At 37.5% G+C, this 23,134-nt stretch overlaps 1 protein-coding gene across 1 annotated transcript; it reads left to right on the top strand.

Annotated features, from left to right (window-relative positions):
• The first annotated feature begins 923 nt into the window (after positions 1 to 923).
• wls (Wnt ligand secretion mediator) lies at positions 924 to 21,656 on the top strand. Its single transcript, XM_084120425.1, has 12 exons — positions 924 to 1,211; positions 3,928 to 4,203; positions 9,611 to 9,735; positions 9,930 to 10,091; positions 10,406 to 10,542; positions 12,318 to 12,486; positions 12,623 to 12,720; positions 12,843 to 12,906; positions 13,205 to 13,348; positions 14,009 to 14,092; positions 14,207 to 14,360; positions 20,716 to 21,656. The coding sequence occupies exons 1-12, from the start codon at positions 965 to 967 to the stop codon at positions 20,823 to 20,825; spliced, it is 1,770 nt and encodes a 589-aa protein (XP_083976551.1). The 5' UTR covers positions 924 to 964; the 3' UTR covers positions 20,826 to 21,656.
• Positions 21,657 to 23,134: the final 1,478 nt, after the last annotated feature.

Genomic DNA, 23,134 nt, shown 5'->3' with positions numbered 1-23,134 from the left:
CAACACAATTAAAAACGAGTAGTCTGAATTTGAAACGGTTAAATAACACCCATATAACGTTGTAAAATATATTTGTATCATCTATTACTCGCTCAGAGTTTAATATTTCCAACCGTAGCAGCAACACAATGCTAAAATGAAGCAGGTCTGTGCTATTGTCAGGTTTTGCATGGCAGCTGGGGAGGCTCTCAGTTGCCTCCAGCACAATCTGAAAAATTCATAGAACAGCATAATTTTAGCCACATAGAATGTCAGTGAATGCGTTTCCTGTATAGTGTCATTTTCTGTTTACTGTTTTCAGTTTTCAAATGAGAATGATCTTAATTCCTAATAATAATAATAATACATTATTAATACATTATTATTATTACACTGTAAGAATGATTGTTGGTTTAACTTAAAAAAGTAGGCTAAGTAACCTGGTTGCCTTAAAATTTGCGTTAATTGAATTAAAAAATTTGAGTTAATACAATGAAGGAGATTGGTTTAATCATCAGAAACTCAAAATATTGTGTTATCTGAACCACATAAATGATGTAAGTTGATTTGACAAAAGAAAAAAATTGGGATAAATACTTATAGATACTGAAAATATGTGTTATTTTGTATTATTATTATACTCAAAATATCACAAATTTAATCTTGGTTTCTAAAGCCAATCAGATATTTTTAAGAATGAAGATTGTTCTAGTAATAATAATACAATTTATTATTATTTTTATTATAAACATAATGAAATATAGAGATTATCACAGATGACAATATGACAAATGTTTGGTATTAAAATGATTACGTACTAAAAATGTTGAAAGCATAAAATCAACCACTGCTGTTTTGCACACTGTGGCCAATGAAAAGCTTTGAGTTTTGTGCATCTGGCCAGGAGTCTGGCATGACGTCACGTGCACTCTGTTCCTGATGCAGGGTGGGTCACGTGGTCATCCCCTTTCCCATACAGTTCCCTATGAAGAGCGCAACACAGTTCACTGGGGGTTTGAGACACAGCCCGTGTCGAGCACTTAATCTCGGACAGCGCACTGGTCCACCTGGATGCAGTGACTTTCGTTTCTTTGCATTCAATCCTAGCGAAAGAGACACTTTGAAAATGGCTGGAGCAATTATTGAGAATATGAGCACCAAAAAGTTGGTGATTGTGGGAGTAATTCTCCTTTTATTCCAGGCGTTCTCCTTTATGGTCGGAGGACTGATTGGTGAGTGGCTACTTTTACAAATACGCCTAGATTTTAGTTCTGGCTTTTTTGCTGCACGGTGTGTAGTCATTCGTTCTGGTGTGTAACATTCTGTGTTTTTCTAGCAAAAAATAAGTGTTACTTGCGTAATGGCAAGGAGTGAAAAGTTGCGGAATGGCTTTGTTACAGTAGTGTCAAAGATGGGCGCTTATTTTCACCCGTCGACTGCTGCAGTCTTTGTGCTGCTGCTTTCAGCGTTCCGCCTGGAAGTTTGAGAGCCGATAGACGATAGACGCGACATTTAGTTTTACTCGCTACTTCTGCGCCCTGAAGTTTCTTGTTTTTCCCAGGTAGCCTACCTGAAAAGCCTTGAGGAACTAGCCCGAGAAAGACTCTGCTTGTTTACACCCTTGAACCCTTAAAAACTTGAATATTTGACCGTGAAAGAGTGTATTTGTCGGTCAGTAGGCTATTGTTTAAAAATAGCTGGATAATTATTAAGAGATTTTTGCTATATACCTGCGCGTGGTTTGTGTATCATAAACGCACATTTTACATTTGAAATAACTTTTTAATAGCTGTTCAGTATGATTGTATAACTTGAAGTTAGAGCAGTTAGACTAATACAACTCAGGAGAAATCTTAGTACAACGTTTAAGAAACATATTTACAACAAAACAAAAGCATGATGTTGTAGACAGATGTTATTCTGTGTGCAAACAATAGACAAAGCTAGCTAACATTTCCTTTAACAGTGAAGTATATTGTATATTACAAACGTTATGTTTATTTTAGGGAAGTGTAGAGAATTAACTTAAAGTGTTTCTATTCTGCAGTGAAAGGGTTAATAAATAAGGGCCAATAAAGGGTTAAACGAGGTGCATCTCTAGAAGTTTTCTTTGATCCTACATCTGAACAGACAAGCCCTCTGCTCCCACAGGCTCTTCCAGCTCCTGCCTGCATTTCCAATCGTCCTCACCCATGTTATTTTACGCCCTTTTTGACTGTACAGCGATCAAATATTCCCTTCTATCTTAAGGATTGAGTATTCTTTTCCATGTGGCTTGTTCTGTTTTGCACCATTGGGGAAACACGGTTCGTCCTAATCCACACTTCCCCTTCGCAACCTCAGACTTCCTTCTGGTTTTGATAGGAAGGGAATCATTTCTTGGTCTCCTGCAGAATGTGGGATGAATGGTGATAAATTAGCTTGCTTTGGCTATTCTTGCCTGCGATTGATTTAATGAAGCGGGATTCTTTTGTGTTTGTTCGGTGGCTGGTGGCAGACTGAGTAATTGAGTAGAAAGGCGCACTGCTCCCCCTGTTATTGGACATCTTAAACACGGCATGAGGTCACCGGGCCGAAAGGCGACCATTATTTTATGGTGGTATTTTGAAGAGGGTTTGTTCTCAGGATTGTGGGTCAATGAATAATTGAACTGAAAGAGGTTTAGTAAAGCTAATTTAGTTTGCTCAGTATATTTCACAGGAACAGGGTTGTAGCTTGTACCCCTCAAAACAGGAACAGAGCAATTTATAAGCCCACACATTAGCTTTTAAAATATTGGGGACATTTTAATGTTGCTTTGCTTTCACTGTTTGGAATCGAGACTGAACCTGATCAGTGTCCTCAAGCCATAGGCTGGTTCACATTATCTCGCACTTCCCGGTCACTTCAGATGTCCTCAATGACCCAGGAAGGGATCTATTGACTCATACTTAACAAACTACCAGGACCAGCCTCCTGAATGGTGGAGGAAGCCTGTCCGTACTTTCTCATGCTAATGACTCCCTCTTAGCAAGAGTATATCAGAGAGTCACTTTACAAGTCTTGTATTCATTGTCTAGGGCCTTTTTTTCATTATACACTACCGTTGAAAATATTGGGGGTGGTAAGTTTGGGGCTGCATTTATTTGATCAGTACAGTAATATTGTGAAATATCATTACAATTTAAAAGAACTGTTTTCTATTTGAATAGCCTATTTTGCAATAAAATGTAATTTATTCCAGTCTACATAGTCACATGATCATTCACATATTATTCTAATATGCTGATTTGCTGCTCAAGTAACGTTTTCTTATCCATGTTGAAACCAGTTGTGCCGCTTCATATTTTTGTGGAAGCTGTGATATATTTTTTAAGGGTACTTTGATAGAAAGTTCAAAAGACCAGCATTTATTTGAAATATATTTTTTGTAACAATGTAAAAGTCTTTACTGTTACTTTTAATGCATCCTTGCTGGATAAAAGTATTAATTTTCACATTCACTGGTCTTTTCTCTCAGTCTGCATTGTTTTAGCTTGATATGCACTTATGGATTTCTGTATGAATTTAGAATGTATTATTATTTACAAATCATTCACACTAAATCATTGTTTGTTTTTTATATATTTTTAAAAATAAAATTTACTTTGTATTTGATTAAAAATTTATGAAACTATCAAATTTATAACATTTTATAAAATGTTATATGAATATATATTGCTTTTATTGAAGTGGTCATCTCAGGACAATCAAATAGCAATAATGAGAAAATGCATAGATAGAATATGAATATATATAAATGCTCCATGCAATTCAAAAAGGTTCTTCTATGTAAAATGCAGAGAGGTTTTGCTTATCTCTTGCTTATGTGCAAAATATGGACACAAAATATCTCAAGTTATTATAACTTGTTAGACAGACTGTTCTTAAATTATTCATAAAATGAATCATTTAAATCTTTTTCTGCAGCTCCAAGCCCCACCACCGCCGTCCACTACCTGGCCACCAAGTGTGTGGACACCGTGAAGACCCACCATAAGGGCTCCAAATGGTTCATGCCATGGGGCCCCGACCAGTGCAGCAAGATCAGAGACTTTGATGAAGCCACGGCCAAGAGAATCGAGGCCAATAACATTGTGTTTGCGGTCCACATTCCTCTGCCCAACAGAGAGATGAGTGCCTGGTTCCAGTTCATGTTGGTTATCCTCCAGCTTGACATCGCATTCAAAATGCAAAACCCGATTGGTAAGTGATGAAAATGTGTGATTGTATGTGTTTGAGCAGGTCATATTTTGCTCATCTTCCCTCCAAAAACATGATATCACCATATGGTTTTTAAGCTTATGAGAACATCGCTATTTTGCTGAAAGTGTAGGAGGGGACAAATGAACACCCAGAGGATTTTCCCATTCTATTCACCCAAAAGTAGATTGGATTTCTCACATGCTGTGAGAGGACTAACAATGATGGATGGTCTGTTTTCTCACTGTTGTAGTTGGAGCCTGAGGGACCTCAATAAGGATTTAGTCAGCATGCAGGTAGGGGGGAAATGCTCTAGGCTTCGACACAGACAATTGGAGGATAATAAAAGGAATGTAGTCCTGCCATCTGGTTTCATTGCCATTTCATGAATTAAGATACACCTACAAAATCACCTTTTGAAGATTAAGATTTTGTCTACATTAATCCAGAGATGCATATGAAATCATTGTTTTTGTTTCAAAAGCTCTCCATCCACACTAGCGTTTTCCTGAAGTTTCTGGTCAACACTGAAATGTCAGAAAATGCTTAAGTCACCTTACTGTGCATTAATAAAACGTCATAAAAGCTCACTGAGATGAAACTGAGAGATCAAAGTTCTCACGCTGTTCTTCTGGCACAATCATTTTAGTAGCAAAATATATCACCACTTACTGTTGCGTTCAGGTCGCCCTTCCATTTAAGGAAAATGCTGCTGTTGACCATTGTCAACAATAACTAGCACTTTTTTCTCATATTTTTTGCATAACCAAAATGGTCTAATTAAAATTATTTAATTATTGTCTGAGTAGGCTATTCCATTTTATTTATCCATGGCATATGCATTTTTATTTTTTATACGTGTAGTCCAATTTAGGCATTGTTTTATTTCATTGTAAGGCAGTAGTTTTTTTGTTTTGTTTTTTGATAGAGAAATTTGGCCATCAGAGTGTAAAATTCATTTTAAAAGTTAAGGAATCTTACACTGGTTCACTATAGGCTACTGTACTGTATATGGTTGAATCATGTTAAGGTGCTTTGGACATGGCTTTTAATGGTGAGACTTTTGCTTTTGTAATCAGACTCTTAAAAAATGATACAAATTTTGGATTTAGATTTATCGGCCAATATATCGATTATCGGCTTTCAAATATAAAGAGTTTTTTCGGTATTGGCCAACATTTTCATATCGGTGCATCCCTAGTCAACATGTTTTTCCACTGGACAGCAATTGCGAGTACATTTTCTATCATCTTTGCAGGAATGTAATATGAAGAAGGAAACTTTATCTTTAGCAACAACGTGAAAAATGAATAGCACACAGCAGGTACATACCACTATAAAGAGAGATCTTTTGGTACAATAATCACATGACTAAACATGCGTCATCATTTTCAAATACCTTCATTTTTTAGTCCACACTACAACAGGAAAACGGCTTTTTAATACGTATACACAGTTTTTGCAGGACAAAAAGACATGGAGAGAAAGATGCTTTTTCAAATGTACCTGGATTAGTGTAGACTAAATAATGTCTATTAATATCTGAGCTTATTAGATGGTTCCATTCCATCACAATTTTTTATTTAAATCAGGTTCTTCTTGACAGTTTCTCTTGATTTGTCAAATTACTGTGTCTTTGTTTGAACCTGACTGGTTCCAGCCGTGAAGACTTGCATAGTACTGTTGCCATTTAAAATCATCTGGTTGTGGGAGGGTGTGGATCTGGAACGGCTCCAAGTCTGCCCTTTCAAAGACGGGATTAAGCGGATAACACTGGCCACTAATGAAGAGCCATTGTTGAGCTAGAGCAGTCTGGGAAAGTGAGCGGAACATCGGCTCCTTCTAGCAGCAGGAGAACCTTTGGCTATTCATGTCTTGAGAAATGTAGGAGGAGTCTTTTTGGTTTCTTAACACGTTAACTGCTAGTGTGGAAGGAAGCCACCATGCTCCTGCTGTTATATACTCCACCCTGAAGCACATGCTTGTGCATAAACCAGCAAAAAAGAAAGGTTTTCGCTTGTTTGCCACAACGTTTTCACTATAAATGTCTATCATTGCATTATTCTTTATGCATTTGGCACTTGAAGAAACTATTTTTGTTGTTCAGGGTTTTGTAGCACCATCTGGAATGCGCTCTCTCCTAGAAGATCCTCCTCAGCCAGATGTTATGTGTTTACCGTGAGTCTTGTGTGATCTTCTGCCAGAGCTGTTTCTCTCTGTGTGTGTCCTGTTCTCTGAGCAAGACCTCACAGACTGTCAACGGTCTCCTCTAATAAGGTCCTAGCAGGGATTCATTTGGCACTCCGCATTTACCCAACACAGGCGTACTGTGCAATGTTTGGAAAGTCAATTCATTCTGAAAAAGTAACATATTGTACAGAGAAAGAAAAAGAGAGAGGCGTGTTACTGCTGCTTCTAAATTACAGATGGCGCATGGGTAAAGACACCAATGCAAATCAGCTCCTTAAACACATTTTGTGTTACCAAAACCCTGGAGACGAAGTTTGGCTGCACTGCTGCTTCATGACATCCAATCAGTTCAAATAGATTTTTATATCGCTTTTATAGCATATCATATTACATATAGTTTCAAAGCAGCTTTACAGAAAAATGCAGTAATCTGTTATCAGAGGTGACTGTGTCAAAGTAATGTCCAAATATCATAAATGCACAAGATAATACAAATAATGCAGTTAGCTAATAACATGTATTAATTTAGGCAGAAACGATCTCATTAAAGCAATTGTTACAGCAGTTGTGATCGTAATAATTACAATATATAGAAAATTTTGCGGTTAGAGTTAGGTATGTTGATTGAGAGTTGCCGTCATCTGAAGTCCTTGCAGGGGTTGGTGTCATCTCTTCACAGGTCCTCATCAGATTGCAGTTGCTTTGATTTTGTTTGATTTATACAAAAGAATTGTCAGAATCTAGATACGAGGTTAAGAAATCCTCAAATTTTAAGCAAACTTTTTTTTTTAATTATAGTAATGTATATTTATAGAATTTGCCAGAACCAGCCAGAGGTTTTTCTAGAGTTTGATCATCACTGGAGCACAGGCCAAAATTTTAGGGGGCATAACCCCCCCCGCACCCCTCAAGAAACCACACCAAAACATTTAATTCTGGTGACTTTAGGAGTCGTATTTATTCATTTTCTGTAATCATATTACTTCACTGATGATCAAGCAGCAAACAATGCCAAATTAGTAGAGGTAAGCAAGTATTTTTTTAGCAGTTAAGAAGCCAACGATAAAATCTGTGCCAAGTAAATTGAATCTGGAAAACGGGATGTCCTCATTCTACTAAATAATACAAATTCAAATTTACTACTACTCATCACATCAACAAGCATTAGCCTGGTAGTTACCTCTCCTCAACTACAACGTCGTATTATGATCGTCTGACTGGCCGCAAGTTGAGTATTCAACAGGGAAAAGTGAAGGAGGAGGAGCACAGCGAGAGGGCGGAGCCGAGGTGTGTGACTGAAGAGGATGCGCAGGATATTTTCGCTTCTTGTTACTTCAAGTAATTCAAATTATGTAAATGACTATGTTCAATAAATAGGAAAGCCTATTTTCAGACATATCTACTCATCAGGAAAATTGTACAGGAGCACAGAAAAAAAACTTTATTCAAAAAGGGTCTAGCAACGCCCCTGTCACCAGCCCCTCTGCTTCATTTTCCATGGAGTGCCGTTGGTTCTCGCTTTCTCATCTCTCTGGCCCAAGCAGCCACAGTTTGGCCGGTCTCCAGCAATAACACAGCTGTTGAAATGGCTTGGTCGCCGGGGTGATGCGCGCTGCGCCCGGGCGGAATGTTTGTGTGCGCTAAGCTGACATTCAAAGCTCTTTGGCACAGCCGCTCGTAGGTGGGGGCCACTGCAGACACGCTGGAGGAGAGAGGACCGGGCTAATAATGTCTGCCGCTCTCTGCCTTTCTTTACCTCCTGCCCCTCCCCCCATAAAGCTCAGTCCTCCACGTCCAGGAATTCTCTTTAGTGCTCTCCAGCTTGTTTCATAACACAACAAGGATCTCTTTAGAGAGGTGAAGTGGAACACACAGGACTGTGCAAAGCGATCTAAACCACGGGCCCCTTTGCCAACTACCTCCTGTTTTCCCAACTACCTCCTGCTTTCCCAAAGCTCAGGAGAATCACACCACATGACTCTCTAATACTTTGACAATCCCCAAGTTTTGAACATTTACGAAAATGCCAGTCTGTGAGGTTATGATTGACTTGAATAGGGTCTCCGTAGATTAAATGACTCCCAGGTTACCTTGAGCTACTTTTAGCCACACAACAATGGCAGGGTTTATTCATGAGAATGGTATGAGCTGTCATGAATCTGTCATTTCACATGTCTGCATTTGGCCTTGTGTGTAAATGTCCACTGCTGTTCTTCAGTCAGCAGGCACTCATTTCATTTTTTTCAGATGTGAAGGTCTCGAAGAGATAAGAGTTGTCTCAAATTAAAATTCTGTCATGTACTCACCCTCATGTTGCATGTGATTGACTTTTTTTTTTTTTTGGTACACAGAACGTGAATTTGAGCTATATCCTGACTAATAATGTTAATCTAAAATGAGCAGAAAAACCACAGTAAAAATGGTTCATACGACTCTTGCCCTTTAAGACAATGATTGAGTAAGTGACTGAATTTAACATTCACTAAGAAATATGATAATTTCAATGAATCGATTTGATCTAGTTCACAAAATTGGCCTAAATTATTCATTTACAAACCAGAGGCCGGATTCATGGAAATATTCTTAATAAAGAAGTTAAGAAATGTTTTGTTGAATTTTAAGTTCTTTATAAGAGTGCAATTCTTGAAGTCTAAATATTTTAAAAACTCTTTAAGTTCTCAAATATGGCGGTTCTTGCCGAAGACTCGCTGATCAGCTCTTTTTGCACTGCCTTCAGATTACCATAATAATCATATTAAATGAAAATTGCAATTAGGAAGAATTTTATTCTTAATGTTTTGTGAATCCGTCCCTGATCCAGTTGTAGCGGTTAACGGGGGAAGATTATCAGGCAATAAATTAAATTACTTAAAACTACTTTTGTTTTTTTTGTTTTTTCAATTAGCTGCTATTGTATGTTTTCAGGGAACTTGGATTAACTTGGAAAACGAGTCATATGGATATAGTTTTAGTCATATAAATACTTTATTTACCTTTTGGAGATTGAGACTCCTCATTTACTTTCATAATTTGAAAAAGAGTGGGCAGGATATTCTTTAAAAAAATCACCTCTGTGTTGCACAGTAGAAAAGAAGTCATATGGGTTAATATTCAATTATATTAATTGATTACTCTATAATGCAGCCACCGTGACTGGTTAAATTGCAGAATCGTTCTGATATTTCAAACTGAAGTAAGTGTGTTGGATGTTGGTGTGTAGATGATGGAGCTTTGGTCACCATGGACGTTGGTCTGGCCTACAGAGACAGCACCCTGAGTGAGTGGACTGAGATGGCCCACTCCATAGAACATCGCAAACTGAGCTGCAATTTCACTGCAACCAAGGTAAACACACTAGTCATTTCTGACCCATACCAGATCCAAACACACCCATTGCTGGAAGTGTTAAGTCCATTCTACAAGCTACAAGGTTGCGGCTTGTCGTCGGCCGATTTTATTCTCAAATTGTCAAAATGAATCTAGCTTGTACATGACTAGTTCCCTTCAGTCTCTGTAAGCACTTTTTTTTCTTTCTTCAGACTACTGAGAATGAAGGCCGTTACTATGATTGTGACCTGTTGCCCTTTATGGAGGTTGGCAGCGTGGCCCATAAGTACTATCTCCTCAACATCCGGCTACCTGTCAACGAACGCAAAAAAGTCAACATCGGGATTGGAGAAATCAAAGACATCCGTCTTGTGGTGAGTTTTCAGACTGTGACTTTGATTAATACAGTCATATATGCATGTTTAAAACTCACTGTTGTGTAGATGGTTTTGTTTGAGCATTGTTTGCATGGGAGGATTTTGGCCCAGTCTCGGCTTGTTATAATTGGCACACACTTCTGGACAGGGCAATGGTTATACAAATGTTAGTGGACTGAAGACATCTGGATTGCATCACCTCTTAATCTTCACTTTTGTTTGCCTTGCTCTTCTTATTTGACTCTCAGCAAACAACCATGCCCATCAATTAAGTGTCCTTAATGTGTTTCTCATGATGTCACTATTTCCAGGGCATTCATCAAAACGGTGGCTTCACCAAGGTTTGGTTTGCCATGAAGACGTTCCTCACTCCCAGCATCCTCATTATCATGATCTGGTACTGGAAGAGAATCACCCAGATGACCAGGCCACCCGTCCTGCTGGAAAAGTAAAGCTATGTTTCTGTCACTTAAACTTGGCTTCTAGGTCAAATGTTAACATAGGACTAGAATGTTTCTGGTTTTATTAGTTTACTGGTCAATGGAATAAAGGATCCTCACACTGGTGTGACTATAGGAAACATTTTATTATTAACATTTTCTGGCTGGGGAGGTTGCCAGGGCATTGCTATTTGGTTGAAAGGGGTTACGAGTTGTTTTTACAGTGTTGCTATGTGGTTGCTAGGTGCCTGCTTACTGGCCTGAGTCAAATGAGTCCTCTCTCAAGTCTCTGTGATATTCAGGTCTCTAAATATGGCTCAGGACCCTCCTTCAGAGTAGGTTAATTCAGATGAAAATCATAAATCCTAAACATTTTATATATATATATATATATATATATATAATATATATGCGTATAGTATGCACGCGCTTATTCAAAGCAACTTCCATTGAATTTTTGTTATGCATTTTATCAATTCATGCATTCCCTGACAATTGAATCATGACCTTGGCTCAACTGTTTGAGCTACAGGAATGCATTTAGCATGTAATATCTCAATACAAAATGCATCACTCTGTGAACAGTGTTTGATATGATACTATTTTAGAAATTGATATTTCCTGATGAAATCTTTTTCATATTTTTTCATATACTTCATCTTTCTTCTTTACAAACTAAACACCACATGCACAATCTATCCATTTCCCCCTCACTCTGGTTTGGCAATAGCAGTCCCAGAAGACCGAAAGCTCTCAAGCAGTCATACTTTGTGTGACTCACAGGCAGGATAATTATTCTTTCATGTTTTAAAAGCTTTGCCGAGCCAACTAGCATACTGTTCCACTTAAGTGTCAAGATGGACTAGAATCCCTTTTTACATCACAAAGAGAGAAGCCCAAGAATGTGTGACATGAGCTCCCCGCTGATTTTCTTATTATTGGAATGATGCCAGAATGCTGCTTCATGCCAGTGGAGCCGACAGAGTGTGCGAGTTACACACGTCTCCAGGGAACAGCTTTTTTTAGTTGACGTCATGGATGTGTGCTGTCTTGCATTCTTGCACTTCACAGCTAGCTTTTTTTATGCCCTTGATGTTTAAGAGGAAGCTAAATGCCTAGTTTTTCCCTGTAGTTCTTTTAGTTTTTTTTAAATCATTCTAATATGCTGATTTGCTGCTCAAGAAACATTTATTATTATTATCAATGTTGAAAACGGTTGAGCTCCTTAATATTTTTGTGGAAACTCTGATGGATTTATTCAGGATTCTTTGATGAATGAACAACATTTATTTGTAATAGAAATCTTTTCTAACAGTCTTAAAGTATTATCAATTTAATGCCTTCTTTCTTTAAAAAAGGATTGCTTGTCATTTAATATCAAGTTTTACTTTTCGACAGCTGAAAAGCTGCTTTGTTCACATCGGCAGCAAATGCAAATGCACCTTCGTAGTTCGTACCCTCACCAGAGTTGAACTCATGGGAAATTCCCAGCATTCCAACACAATATGGTCTCTTTCTGCCCCGATCGGGCAGCCTGGAATGTGATTCATGTGTTTGAAGTCACACCCTATCTCGGTCTCACCAAATGGTCTTCTAGCTTGTCCTAGCATGCCTGCTTTTGAACACTAGAGAACAAAGAGCAAGATGGAGTCAAATTTGTTTGACCTTCTTTTTTTTCTTGGTTCTACTCTTTTGATAACTTCCCAGATATTTGTTGGTAATAAAGTGACTTTGCTAGTATATTGATAATGATCCTATCTCTGTACTCTTTGCTCTCTTTCAGGGTTATCTTCGCTCTGGGAATCTCCATGACCTTCATCAATATCCCAGTGGAATGGTTCTCAGTGGGTTTCGACTGGACCTGGATGCTGCTCTTTGGTGACATCCGTCAGGGCATCTTCTACGCCATGCTGCTTTCCTTCTGGATCATCTTCTGTGGAGAACATCTCATGGTTGGAGCCAATTTTTCCTTTTTGTCCAAACAATAGAAGACTGAGGAAGCATTAGAGCTTCTAATTGAGTTACTTGACCTGTTTTCCATATTCAAAACGTATTACTATAATGCTTTCTTTTGTTGTTTTCTTCTAGGACCAGACTGAGAGAAACCGTTTTTCTGTGTACTGGAAACAGGTTGGACCCATTGTTTTTGGCTCGTTCTGCCTCTTCATCTTTGATATGTGTGAGAGGTGAGCCAACGTTGAACTTCCCGCATTCTTTGCATGAAGTAACTCTCTTTAGTTCCCATCTAACTCGAGTTCTTTCGTGCTTAGTGCTGCTGGGTAAACAATATTTTTTCTTTACTTTTTAGAGGAGTACAGCTGAAGAATCCTTTCTACAGTATCTGGGCCTCAGATGTTGGGACAGAGCTGGCTGTATCCTTCTGAAAGTGTGGGCTGTCGGTACAGATGTTTCTTAATTGAAGAGAAACTCTTCATGATGGTGGCTGATGGTCAAAACCCAGTGGTGTTCAGTCTTGTATTCTGGTCATGCATCTTCTACTGCCTTGCATACCACATCTGTTCAGGCTTAACATGTAGTAAAGGCATCTAGACTAAATGATGATCCACAGGAAGAAGTCTTAACACCATGCACACTACAACACTATCACAGAAGTACAGAAATCAGCACAATAGTATAGTAAAGTTATGACTTTAACTGAGGTTGGTGCAGATGGCCTTCATTATTGTAGCAGGAATCTGTGCATGTCTCTACTTCCTGTTCCTGTGCTTCATGGTGTTCCAAGTGTTCAGAAACGTCAGCGGGAAAAGGTCGTCCTTACCTGCTATGACGAAGGCTCGTCGACTGCACTATGAGGTAATGTGTAACCTAGATAGATAGTGCTAGCTTTTATATGACTAGTGAATAGCTTATGATCAGATGCGATCATATGATGAGAATTACTGTCCTAAATTTTTGTGCTCACCAAGGCTGCATTTATTTGATCTAAAATACAGTAAAACTAATATTGTGAAATATTGTAACTGTTTTCTGTTCTATATTTTTCACATATTCAGCATCATTACTTCATCATTACAGTCTTCAGTGTCAGATGACCCTTTAGAAATCATTCTAATATGATGATTTGATTCTCAAGAGAATTTTTTTATGATCAATTATGAAAACAGCTGCTTAAAAACATATTACAGGCTCCACAAAAATATTAAGCATTCTTTGTTGAACATTTAAAAGAACAGCATTTATTTGAAATGGAAAATTTTTGTATCATTATAAATGTCTCTATCACTTTTCATCAGTTTAATGCGTCTATGAAATGTATAATTATATACAAATTATACTACTGACTCCAAATTGAGTAGTAGTATTAATTCAGCTTTAATGTCAATTATGTATAATTGTTTTATGGATTATAGGTTTTATAATACTTTTATTTTAAAAGTTCCATGTGTTTATTTTACCATTTTGCATTTTTATAGCTTGAGTTTCTTTAATGATGATTTTATTTTATTATCTTAGGGCCTCATCTTCCGCTTCAAATTCCTGATGTTGGTCACGCTGGCATGTGCTGCCATGACTGTAATCTTCTTCATCATAAGCCAGGTATAGATTAGTTATCCACTGAATCGGTTTCTACATGATATTTCATTGTAGATTATAGGTGGATGGATTCATTCAGATGATGGTCATTGTTATGTACGTGTTATATGTTAACAGGTGAATGAGGGTCACTGGCACTGGGGCGGGTACACGGTTCAGGTCAACAGCGCCTTCTTCACTGGGATCTACGGCATGTGGAACCTCTATGTGTTTGCCCTTATGTTCCTCTATGCACCGTCTCACAAACGCTACGGGGACGAGCAGTCAAGCGGTAAGACTCCTGAAGAGCAAAGAAATTTGTATGACACCTGGATTTGCAGAACCTGATTTCACCAAGTGCAACATGTTCCTGGAACAACATCATCTTTGTTTATTCTGGAACAACATTTCAATCAGATTTGAGCGCCAAGTTTACAGTTTATGTCATGTTTGGCTTACAACCAGGTGCTTCTACATCAGTGTTATTCACCTATCATTTCCCTCTGATTTTAGGAATAACTAATGGGTAGGGTTAGATTTAGGGGTAGGGATAGGGTTGTTGAATACGGACATTAATATAGATATAACATCGACACATCTGTGCCCTATATTAAATATTAAAATATATGAATATATATGAATATTTAATAATCAATATTAAAAACCTTACTGTCATCGTGAACCTGGCTCGGTATAAAATAAAAAAAAGATAAATCATCCAAATGTTTATCAGGAGACATTTCTGGATATAAGATGTAGCTTACCATCTCATGTACCATTATACACTGATGGATCAAAGACAGACAGTCATGTATTTGCTGCAGTAGTGATTGGTCCAAAACGTTTTGGCAAGTGTATCCCTGGACAAATGTCAGTTTTCACTTTTCACAGCTGAAGCTTGTGCATTACTTTTAGCTCTAGAACAAATAGAAAATGAACAACAGCGTCATTTTTTTAAAAATTTGCACAGATTCTAAATCCTGCCTACAAGCACTTTTGAGTCTTTGAAAACAACATCCTATAATTATCAGCATAATAGGAAAAGTGGACTCTTTAAAGAAACAAGATTTTAAAATAAGACCAGCAATATATGATTGTCTTATCGAAAGGGGAAGAGAGACCAGTTTGTGATTTTTGTGTAAGAATTTCTTATATTAATAGAATTTTAAAAATATGTTTAAATATATTTAAAAATATATATTTTTAAAAAGGTTTCTCCTGGAATCATTTAGAATTATCATATACTAAATTGAAAGATTCTATGTAATTGTTATCATTACTGTTTTTTTTATTGGTATATATGTATGTTTTTGTATATTAAGACAAAGTAAAATTATTGTAAACAATGTATTGAAGTGACATTGTAATCATAATTATTGAATGGGTCCACTCGCACCCTCAGACAGGAGTGTAGGCGCGCTGAGCGCAGATGGAAGACAGACAAACTTCAGATATCATATGAAATTTTCAGGGATTGTCTTGAGCATTAACAGAAAGCTGTTAACGAAGCACAGTTGAAATATGTCTGATTTAATTGTACAAAATGCACAGAGACTGAATGTTCTTTTCAGTACAATTAATGCCTTTTTAAATTCTACTCTTAGTGCCCCATCGGAGATCTCCACTGATTGGTGTGAACAGTTTTTAAATAATTTTATCCATAAAGTTGAGTGCATTAGGTCTAACATACCACTCCAAAACTCTCTTCTTTTAGAACGAGTCCCTCATCAGAGCTCCCTTTCTCTTTTTCAACCTGTCATCTTCACAGCTCTTCGATATTGTTTCTAATATGAAGCCATCTTTCTGTCCTTCTGATATTTTGCCTTCTAATATTTTTAAAGAGGCTTTTCCTATTCTTAGTCCAGTTGTTACTGCTATTATCAGTCGCTCCCTAGCAAGTGGAGTTGTACCAGCCACATTTAAACATGCCATAGTCCAACCATTTTAAAAAAAGCATAATCTTGATCAGCATTATTTGAATAACTATAGACCTATTTCCAAATTATCCTTCATTCCAAAAGTCCTGGAAAAGTTGTCTACTCTCAGATCTCATCGTACACGAGTGGTTTTAATATATATATATATTTTTTTTTTTAAACAATCCAGTCTGGTTTTAGAGAATTTCATGGCACTGAATCTGCTTTATTGAAGGTTACCAATGATATTTTACTTTCTCTTGATTCTGGTTCTTGCTGTTTTTTAGTTCTTCTTGACTTAAGTGCAGCATTTGACACAGTAGATCATGACATCCTTTTACAAAGACTTGATCATGTAGCTGGGTTTCAGGGATCTGTGCTAGAGTGGTTTGCATCTTACCTCAAGGATATAACTTTTTCTGTTAACTTGGGGAAATGTTTCTCATCTCATGCTGATCTTCTTTGGTGTTCCACAGGGCTCTATTTTAGGTCCTCTTCTTTTTGCTTTATATATGCTTCCACTTGGTTATATTATTCAGAAACAACTTATCGTATAATTTCTATGCTGATGACACTCAGCTTTATCTTCCCGTTAAAAATAACACCTGTTCTCTGTTATCTTTTTGCCTGTCTTCAAGACATTAAATGCTGGATAGACACATTTTTTTACAGTTAAATAGTGATAAAGCTGTAGGGGAAAAACATTATTTCAGTTCTTACTTCTGGCATTGCTAAGCAGCTTGGTCCCCTCTCTTCTAATATGTGCTACTGGGTTAAAAACTTGTTGTTATTTTTATTTTTGATCCCACGTTGTCGTTTGATAAGCAGATCAGTGCTGTGGTAAAAGGTAGTTTCTTCCAGTTAAGATCAATTGCCAGAATCAAGAGGATGCTTTCTAAGAAGGACCTTGAAACCGAAATTCGTGCTTTTATCAAATCAAGATTAGATTACTGTAATTCACTTTATCAGATTATTGACTGAAACTAGAAAACCTGCACATATACACACACTCCTGTACTTGACTCTCTACACTGGCTACCGGTCAAGTTCTACCAGAAAGACTCGGGAGAATAGATATTGTAACAATCATGCATTTATTAGTGACCCAGCAAGCAATATATGCGATAAAGTACAGCATTTGGCATAGGCCCCGTCCGTAACTCGCAATCCGAGGGTACGGATTCAGCATTTCCTGCCTGAAGATGAAGGTGGTGGTGGGGAGGTTGGAGGGGAAGGGACCATCCTGCGGTGGTAGAGAAGATGGAGGGAAGAAGCCATCTTATTGGTGGAGGGAAGAAACCATCTTGGGTGGATGGTGGTGAGTGAAAGCGTTCAGCATCTGCAAACTCAGACAAGTGTAAGTACGGGTCCTTTATACTTCTAGTAATAGAACATGATTGGATAGATGAGAAGGTAATAAGTGATGCAACAATTGAGTCTTCCCGGCAGAACATAGGCTAAAGCTTTAATTTCCGTGTTGATTTTTAAAATTGTACTTTTTGTTTTTAAAGGGGTCATCGGATGCCCATTTTCCACAAGTTGGTATGATTCTTTAGGGTGTTCATGTAAAGTATGTAATATACTTTGGTTAAAATTCCTCACTGGTTAAGTAAAACAACCCCCTTTTTACCTCCTCAAAAACAGCTTTGTTCACAGTGACCTGTTTCGGTGCATGTCTCTTTAAATGATAATGAGCAGCAACTGCTCATCCCACCCCTCTCTTCCATAGGGGATGTCGATTGGCTGAGGGCAGAAATATGCTAATATGGGACAGTCCGTTAGTGGTCGTGGGTGGAGCATGAGTATTATGACATCATAGTGACATCATAGATGGTCACCGAGTCAAATGACTGCCTTAAGGGGCTTTGACATGGACCTGTTGCTGACAGTTAAAACTAAATCTTTATTCTATTTCTGGAGATATCAAAGGCTGGTTTCCTTGTGCAAGTAGTGAATCACTTACAGTAAGTTATTTGAATGATAGTTGTCTTATCAACAATAACTTATAAATGAATGAAGGCCAGATTTGTGGTTTTGCTCAGAATGTTGCAAAAATGTTACCCATATACAACCCTGAATATGTTAACATTAGAATTATTTGGTTTTCAGACAAACTAAGACTACACTTTGAGGCACACCCACCCAAAACCACTCAGTTTTGCCCCATGAAGCCTGAGAAATATGTCATACTCCCCAAAATGTTTTTTTTTTATTGTGCTGTATCTAAATGGATGGGTTGTCTAAATCAATTTTAGTATTTAAAAAGATGTCTCTTGATAGTCAGACTGTGCCGTTTCATGTCTGCAGCACGAAGAAATCAGTACCTGCAGTACTGCGAAGGCATTCACTTGGCACCATGTTTTACAGTGCTGGTGTTTGGTTTGTTTTAAGACGAGCTCATCTTGATGCCAGGAAAAGGTGGGGCTTGTGTTTTTTTTCCTTTGGGGAAATGGGCCTCTTTGGCGGCAGTGGGTGTCTCTAATCTAGGCCAGGCTTCCTACTTGGGCTGGTGTAATGAAAACCATCAATATCTTGATGTCATGCTTGAAACTTTCTTCATGTTTTTTTTGCTCCCAAAGGGCATATGTTGTTATTAGATTAGTCATTCAGTGTGTTTTTCAATAATTACTTCAACATTTTGTATGCCTTTTTTATGGGTAAAAAATAGTTTTAAGGTGCTTGAGCCAGTGGTAAAAAGTGTCACCCTCAGCTCTCAGGCTCCAATTTCATAACATTTTGTAGTTGACATGAAGACAAAATGAAATTGTTGTTTGAGTTGTCAATGGTTATATCCTTCCTAAATTCTCCTATTATTATAATTTGAGTAAATGTAAGAGCTGACAATCTGTTCATAATGACTTTACTGATAAGATGTTTGATGGATAGAATATGCTGCTGAAAATTGAGCTTTGCCATCACAGGAAGACATTACATTTTAAAATGTACTCAAATGGAAATGTTACTTTAAATTATGACAATAAAATTGCCGTTTTACTGTAGTTTTGATCAAATATATCCAGCTTTGGCTGGCACTGGAGACTTCTTACCAACCTTAAAGTGTTAAATGTTTTTTTTTTTTTACCGGTCGTGAGAGTTGAATGTTCAACTTTGGATAAAAGCAGTGCTCATCACTATCTATTTTTACCCAGCCATCCAATCACAGTGTAGGAGGGGCGGGACAAATACCACAACGACCGACTATCACATTCTGCTTGTACAACTATAACAAATGATGACAAGCACATCTCTTCATCCAAAACTAGTGCCAGATCAAGTACGTTACATTGTGTCAACATTTATATTCAGAAACAAACTATTTATGAAATCAGATACTAGTAACAGTTCCGCTGAGCCTCAGTTTAAAAAAACGCTGAAGCGCACTCAAGATCCCTCAGCGAAGCTTCAGAAGAGCGCTGGTTTTTTCAGCTGGTTAAAAATGCTTTGGTGGACACACGGCCTAAGGGAATGGGTTAGAAGAAATGGTGACAAAGTGCTTCCTTCCTTTTAGGCATTTACACAACAACAATGTTCTAAAAACAGAAACATTTTTCTTTCGCATTTTCGCAACACTATTGTCAAAATGATCCCCGTTCACACGGATCCACAAAAACGACTCAAAACGCTGTATTCTGCTGTCAGACCAGTAGATGGCGATGTCACTGTAAAGAAACACTAAGCATTAAGTCACCGTTTTCACAAATGTGCGATTTTATCATTTATATGGAGACGATTACGGTATCGTTTGCATTTGCAGGCCTCCAAAACTCCGTTGCCGGGTAAATGAATGACCGAACGCATTAAAAGTTTCACGTCTTTAGTTGAAAATGGTGTAGTGTAAACGGCCCCTCAGTCTGGACGTCCTGGCTGCTCAAATTGGATTTCACTGTTTTGCGTCACTCTTAATGGTCTCAAAACTGGTGATGGAAACACGGCATCCCTCGTTGCACAGCGAAGCCGGGTTTGACTACATCACTGAACATCACAATATATACCGGTCTCCTCCATCGCGGAGGTTTTCTTGTGTAACGAAAGAGTTCTGCACTGTGACTCGACAGGCCGCTTTTTTGGAGAGCGAGATGATGCTGCTCCATTTTTCCTGCATTCGTTTTGAAATCCTCATCACATAAGTTGGAACGCCTTTGTCCTTACAAAAGCAGCCCATGCGGATTTTATCTGTAATGTTTTCTCATCTCTTTGAGCTCAACGTTTTGGAGGCATTAGGTCTGTATAGAATGGTTTTTAGTGTTGTTGTACTCAAGACCGGCCTTTTTATGAAGGTCTTGTCTTGGTCTCACAGAATTTGTACTCCGTTTTGTCTCGGTCTAAGACTAAGAGGATTTTATTTCAAGACCACAGCTGCGAGGATATCACAGTGCATTGTCTGATTTACTTGTTAACAACTAATTATTGTGAAGGATGTAAAACTTCCTCCTTCAAATGAAATCAATAACATTTCTGTTTTGACCTCTTTTGTTACTGTTGTGAGTCGGGAATTGTCAAATTTCACCAAAATTAATACAATTGCCTAAGATATGATTGCAAAAATGTACTTGTATAAGATTTTGCAATTTTGAGGTATTTTGTTTATGCTGGGTTCTTCACATAGAGAAAATATCATCGCCTTGAAATTTTAAATGTTTCCTGCCATTCCTACCCTGTTGTAATGATCTGTTAGTGTAAGTGTTGATCAGTCTCTGATACATTTTTCCTCTCTTCTCCTCTTCCATATAGCTGATCAAGGTGGAAACAGTGGAGAGGACATTCAGCTGACCACCACCATCACACATGTGGACGGGCCTACAGAGCTCTACAAAATGACCGGGAAAGAAGCTCAAGAGTAGCCGTCACCTTTACCCAGTCCAACAAGAGCCAGCAGAAGTCTCAAAAGTTCAAACAATACTCTTTTGGGTGTCCTGTGTGGTTTTCAAATATTAAGCCCCTTTTTCACAGTTTGACTTTCCGTTCCACTGAGGTTCCGTTTAAGAACTGCTGCTTGTGCCGAGCTGTAGAGACATGGAGTTGCACACCATCTTGTGGTGCTGGGAGAAATTATCACATGTATCTCGCACTGTGGATAGACAAAGACACTGGTGTTTGCAAGGACCAATATAAAGTACTCCTAAAAACCAGGAGGAAATGGAAACAAGGACATTGTTTCCTATTGATATATTTTGAGATCATCGTTTTCCCCTTTCATTTTGTGATTACAAAACAAGGAAGAAAAACTGTTAGCATACTGTATAGTTATGTATGATTTTGTCGGTTGATCCTTCCTCATCTCACTTCCTTAAACACTCTCCACCAAATGTAAACTCACCCATGGAACACATAACCTGAGTAACTGAGTTCAAGGTCTCAGGACAAGATGTGGATGTGAAGTGACGTATAGATCGGTCCTTATGCTCTGAATGGCAAACACTTTGTTCTATGTTACAATGTAGAGATATATTTTTTATAAAGTGCTTATTTTCATCTGTATGAAAGCATTAGTAGCTGTATTGTATCACTATGTTGTAAAAAAAGAAAAGAAAAAGAGTATCTGAGTTTTTTTTTCCGATTGTATCAAGTGGAAATTTAGGGTTTTGTTTTTTTCATGCTTTTTATGCTAATTTAAATAAACATTGTAGATTTGTTTGGACAGTCGTGATGGAGACACAAACATTGAACTCTAAGTCAAAACAAGTTTTTATATTCATGGGATTCTATTTCATAAGAAGTCAAGTCAAACTTTATTTTATAGAGCACAATTTTACACATCTGTAGTTAATCCAAAATGCTTTACAGTGAGAAAGAAGAAAAAAATACATAAAGAACAATAATTGAAATAAAAATCAAGGTATATATATATATATATATACACAACTGTTAGTGAGACAGGATTGAGGTAGGCCATCTAAAACTATTGTTAAAAGATTTTTCTAATGCACTTTTACAAAAGCTACTTAAATAACCTAATTTAATTCAGCAACTAACTAAAAATGGTGATAACTGAAATAAAAATACAATTATTTAAAAATATTTTTAAAAATACACTAATAAAAAAAAGACAAAAGTTCATAAAATTGCTAAAAATTCCAATTAAAACTGAAAACACAAAAATAAAAGCGAACTCAAAACTATAAAAAAATCTGAGAAAAAGTTGTTTTGGAATTTAGGATTAAATGATTAAATAGCAAACCCTGCCAACACTATTTCATTGCTTAGTATGCTGTGGTCCTCTTCCTGCCGCTCATCTCTGCAACACAGCAGCCTTTCAGTTTATTTCAGCCTCAACAGTCTCCTGCTGTGTTCTTTGACCAGGTGCAATCTAGTGCTCCACTGGTGTAATAATAGAGATCTAACATTTATCTAATATATACAGTATACACTATAGGGCAAGAGATTTTCTGCTTCAGAGTGGGCAAAGCCTATTAATTCTGCAGGAAGATTTGTCATTAATACAAAACTGAAAAAAAGTTTACATGTTAAGGATTTATTTGTACTGTACCTAATCGGTTCTATATTATGACAGGAATTCACCAGTTTTAATGTAGCTTCACCTGTTTTCTCATTATCCCACTCAAAGTAAATAAACAGTTAGATATAAAACAATGGGTCAAGTATTTAGTATGTAGCCTAATGCAGTGGCTGTTGCTTCTGTATGGTGTTTCTAGCTCATAATGAGACTTAAACTTAAATGTCTTTATTTGTGTAACAGAGTTTTCATAATGGTTGACAGAAAATAATATAATTATGGTGAACAAGTAAAATGCGGAAAAATTAAGAGTGACTGGTGTTGACAAAATGAAAACCTTATAAAAGGGATATATTTAAGCACATTTACAATGTGAGGACAAGTGGTGGGTGATAATGTAGTAATTTTTCACAACTAATAGCAGAAACGTGGGCCACATCTCATATTTGACTGTGTCAGTGTCGTAATGTAAAGAGACAACCATCATTACAACGACAAATTCCTGACAGTACCAAAGTAACATGGCCAATGCCACAACATTTCTGTTATGTTGTCAAGGCAAGAATTGATTGTTCCCAGGGTCACAGAAAGAGGGCGCCTGAATTTGGGAGAATCCGGGAGAAAAGAGGCGGAAAAAAATCTGCGGCGTCTCTCTCTCTCCACAGCTCGATGGCTTCGAAAGGTCGACGATGATGA

The sequence above is a fragment of the Abramis brama genome, assembly GCF_963993115.1.
Source record: "Abramis brama genome assembly, chromosome: 7".
Classification (NCBI taxonomy): Eukaryota; Metazoa; Chordata; class Actinopteri; order Cypriniformes; family Leuciscidae; genus Abramis; species Abramis brama.
Note: the sequence above shows the minus strand (reverse complement) of the source record. Positions and strands in the feature narration are given on the sequence as shown.

Bases quoted from the DNA above. Each gene is read 5' to 3' on its own strand.
- wls (XM_084120425.1), top strand. From the start codon at position 965: ATGAAGAGCGCAACACAGTTCACTGGGGGTTTGAGACACAGCCCGTGT. The intron at 10,092-10,405 runs GTGAGTTTTCAG...CACTATTTCCAG, and splicing joins TCAAAGACATCCGTCTTGTG to GGCATTCATCAAAACGGTGG. The intron at 14,093-14,206 runs GTATAGATTAGT...ATATGTTAACAG, and splicing joins TCTTCTTCATCATAAGCCAG to GTGAATGAGGGTCACTGGCA.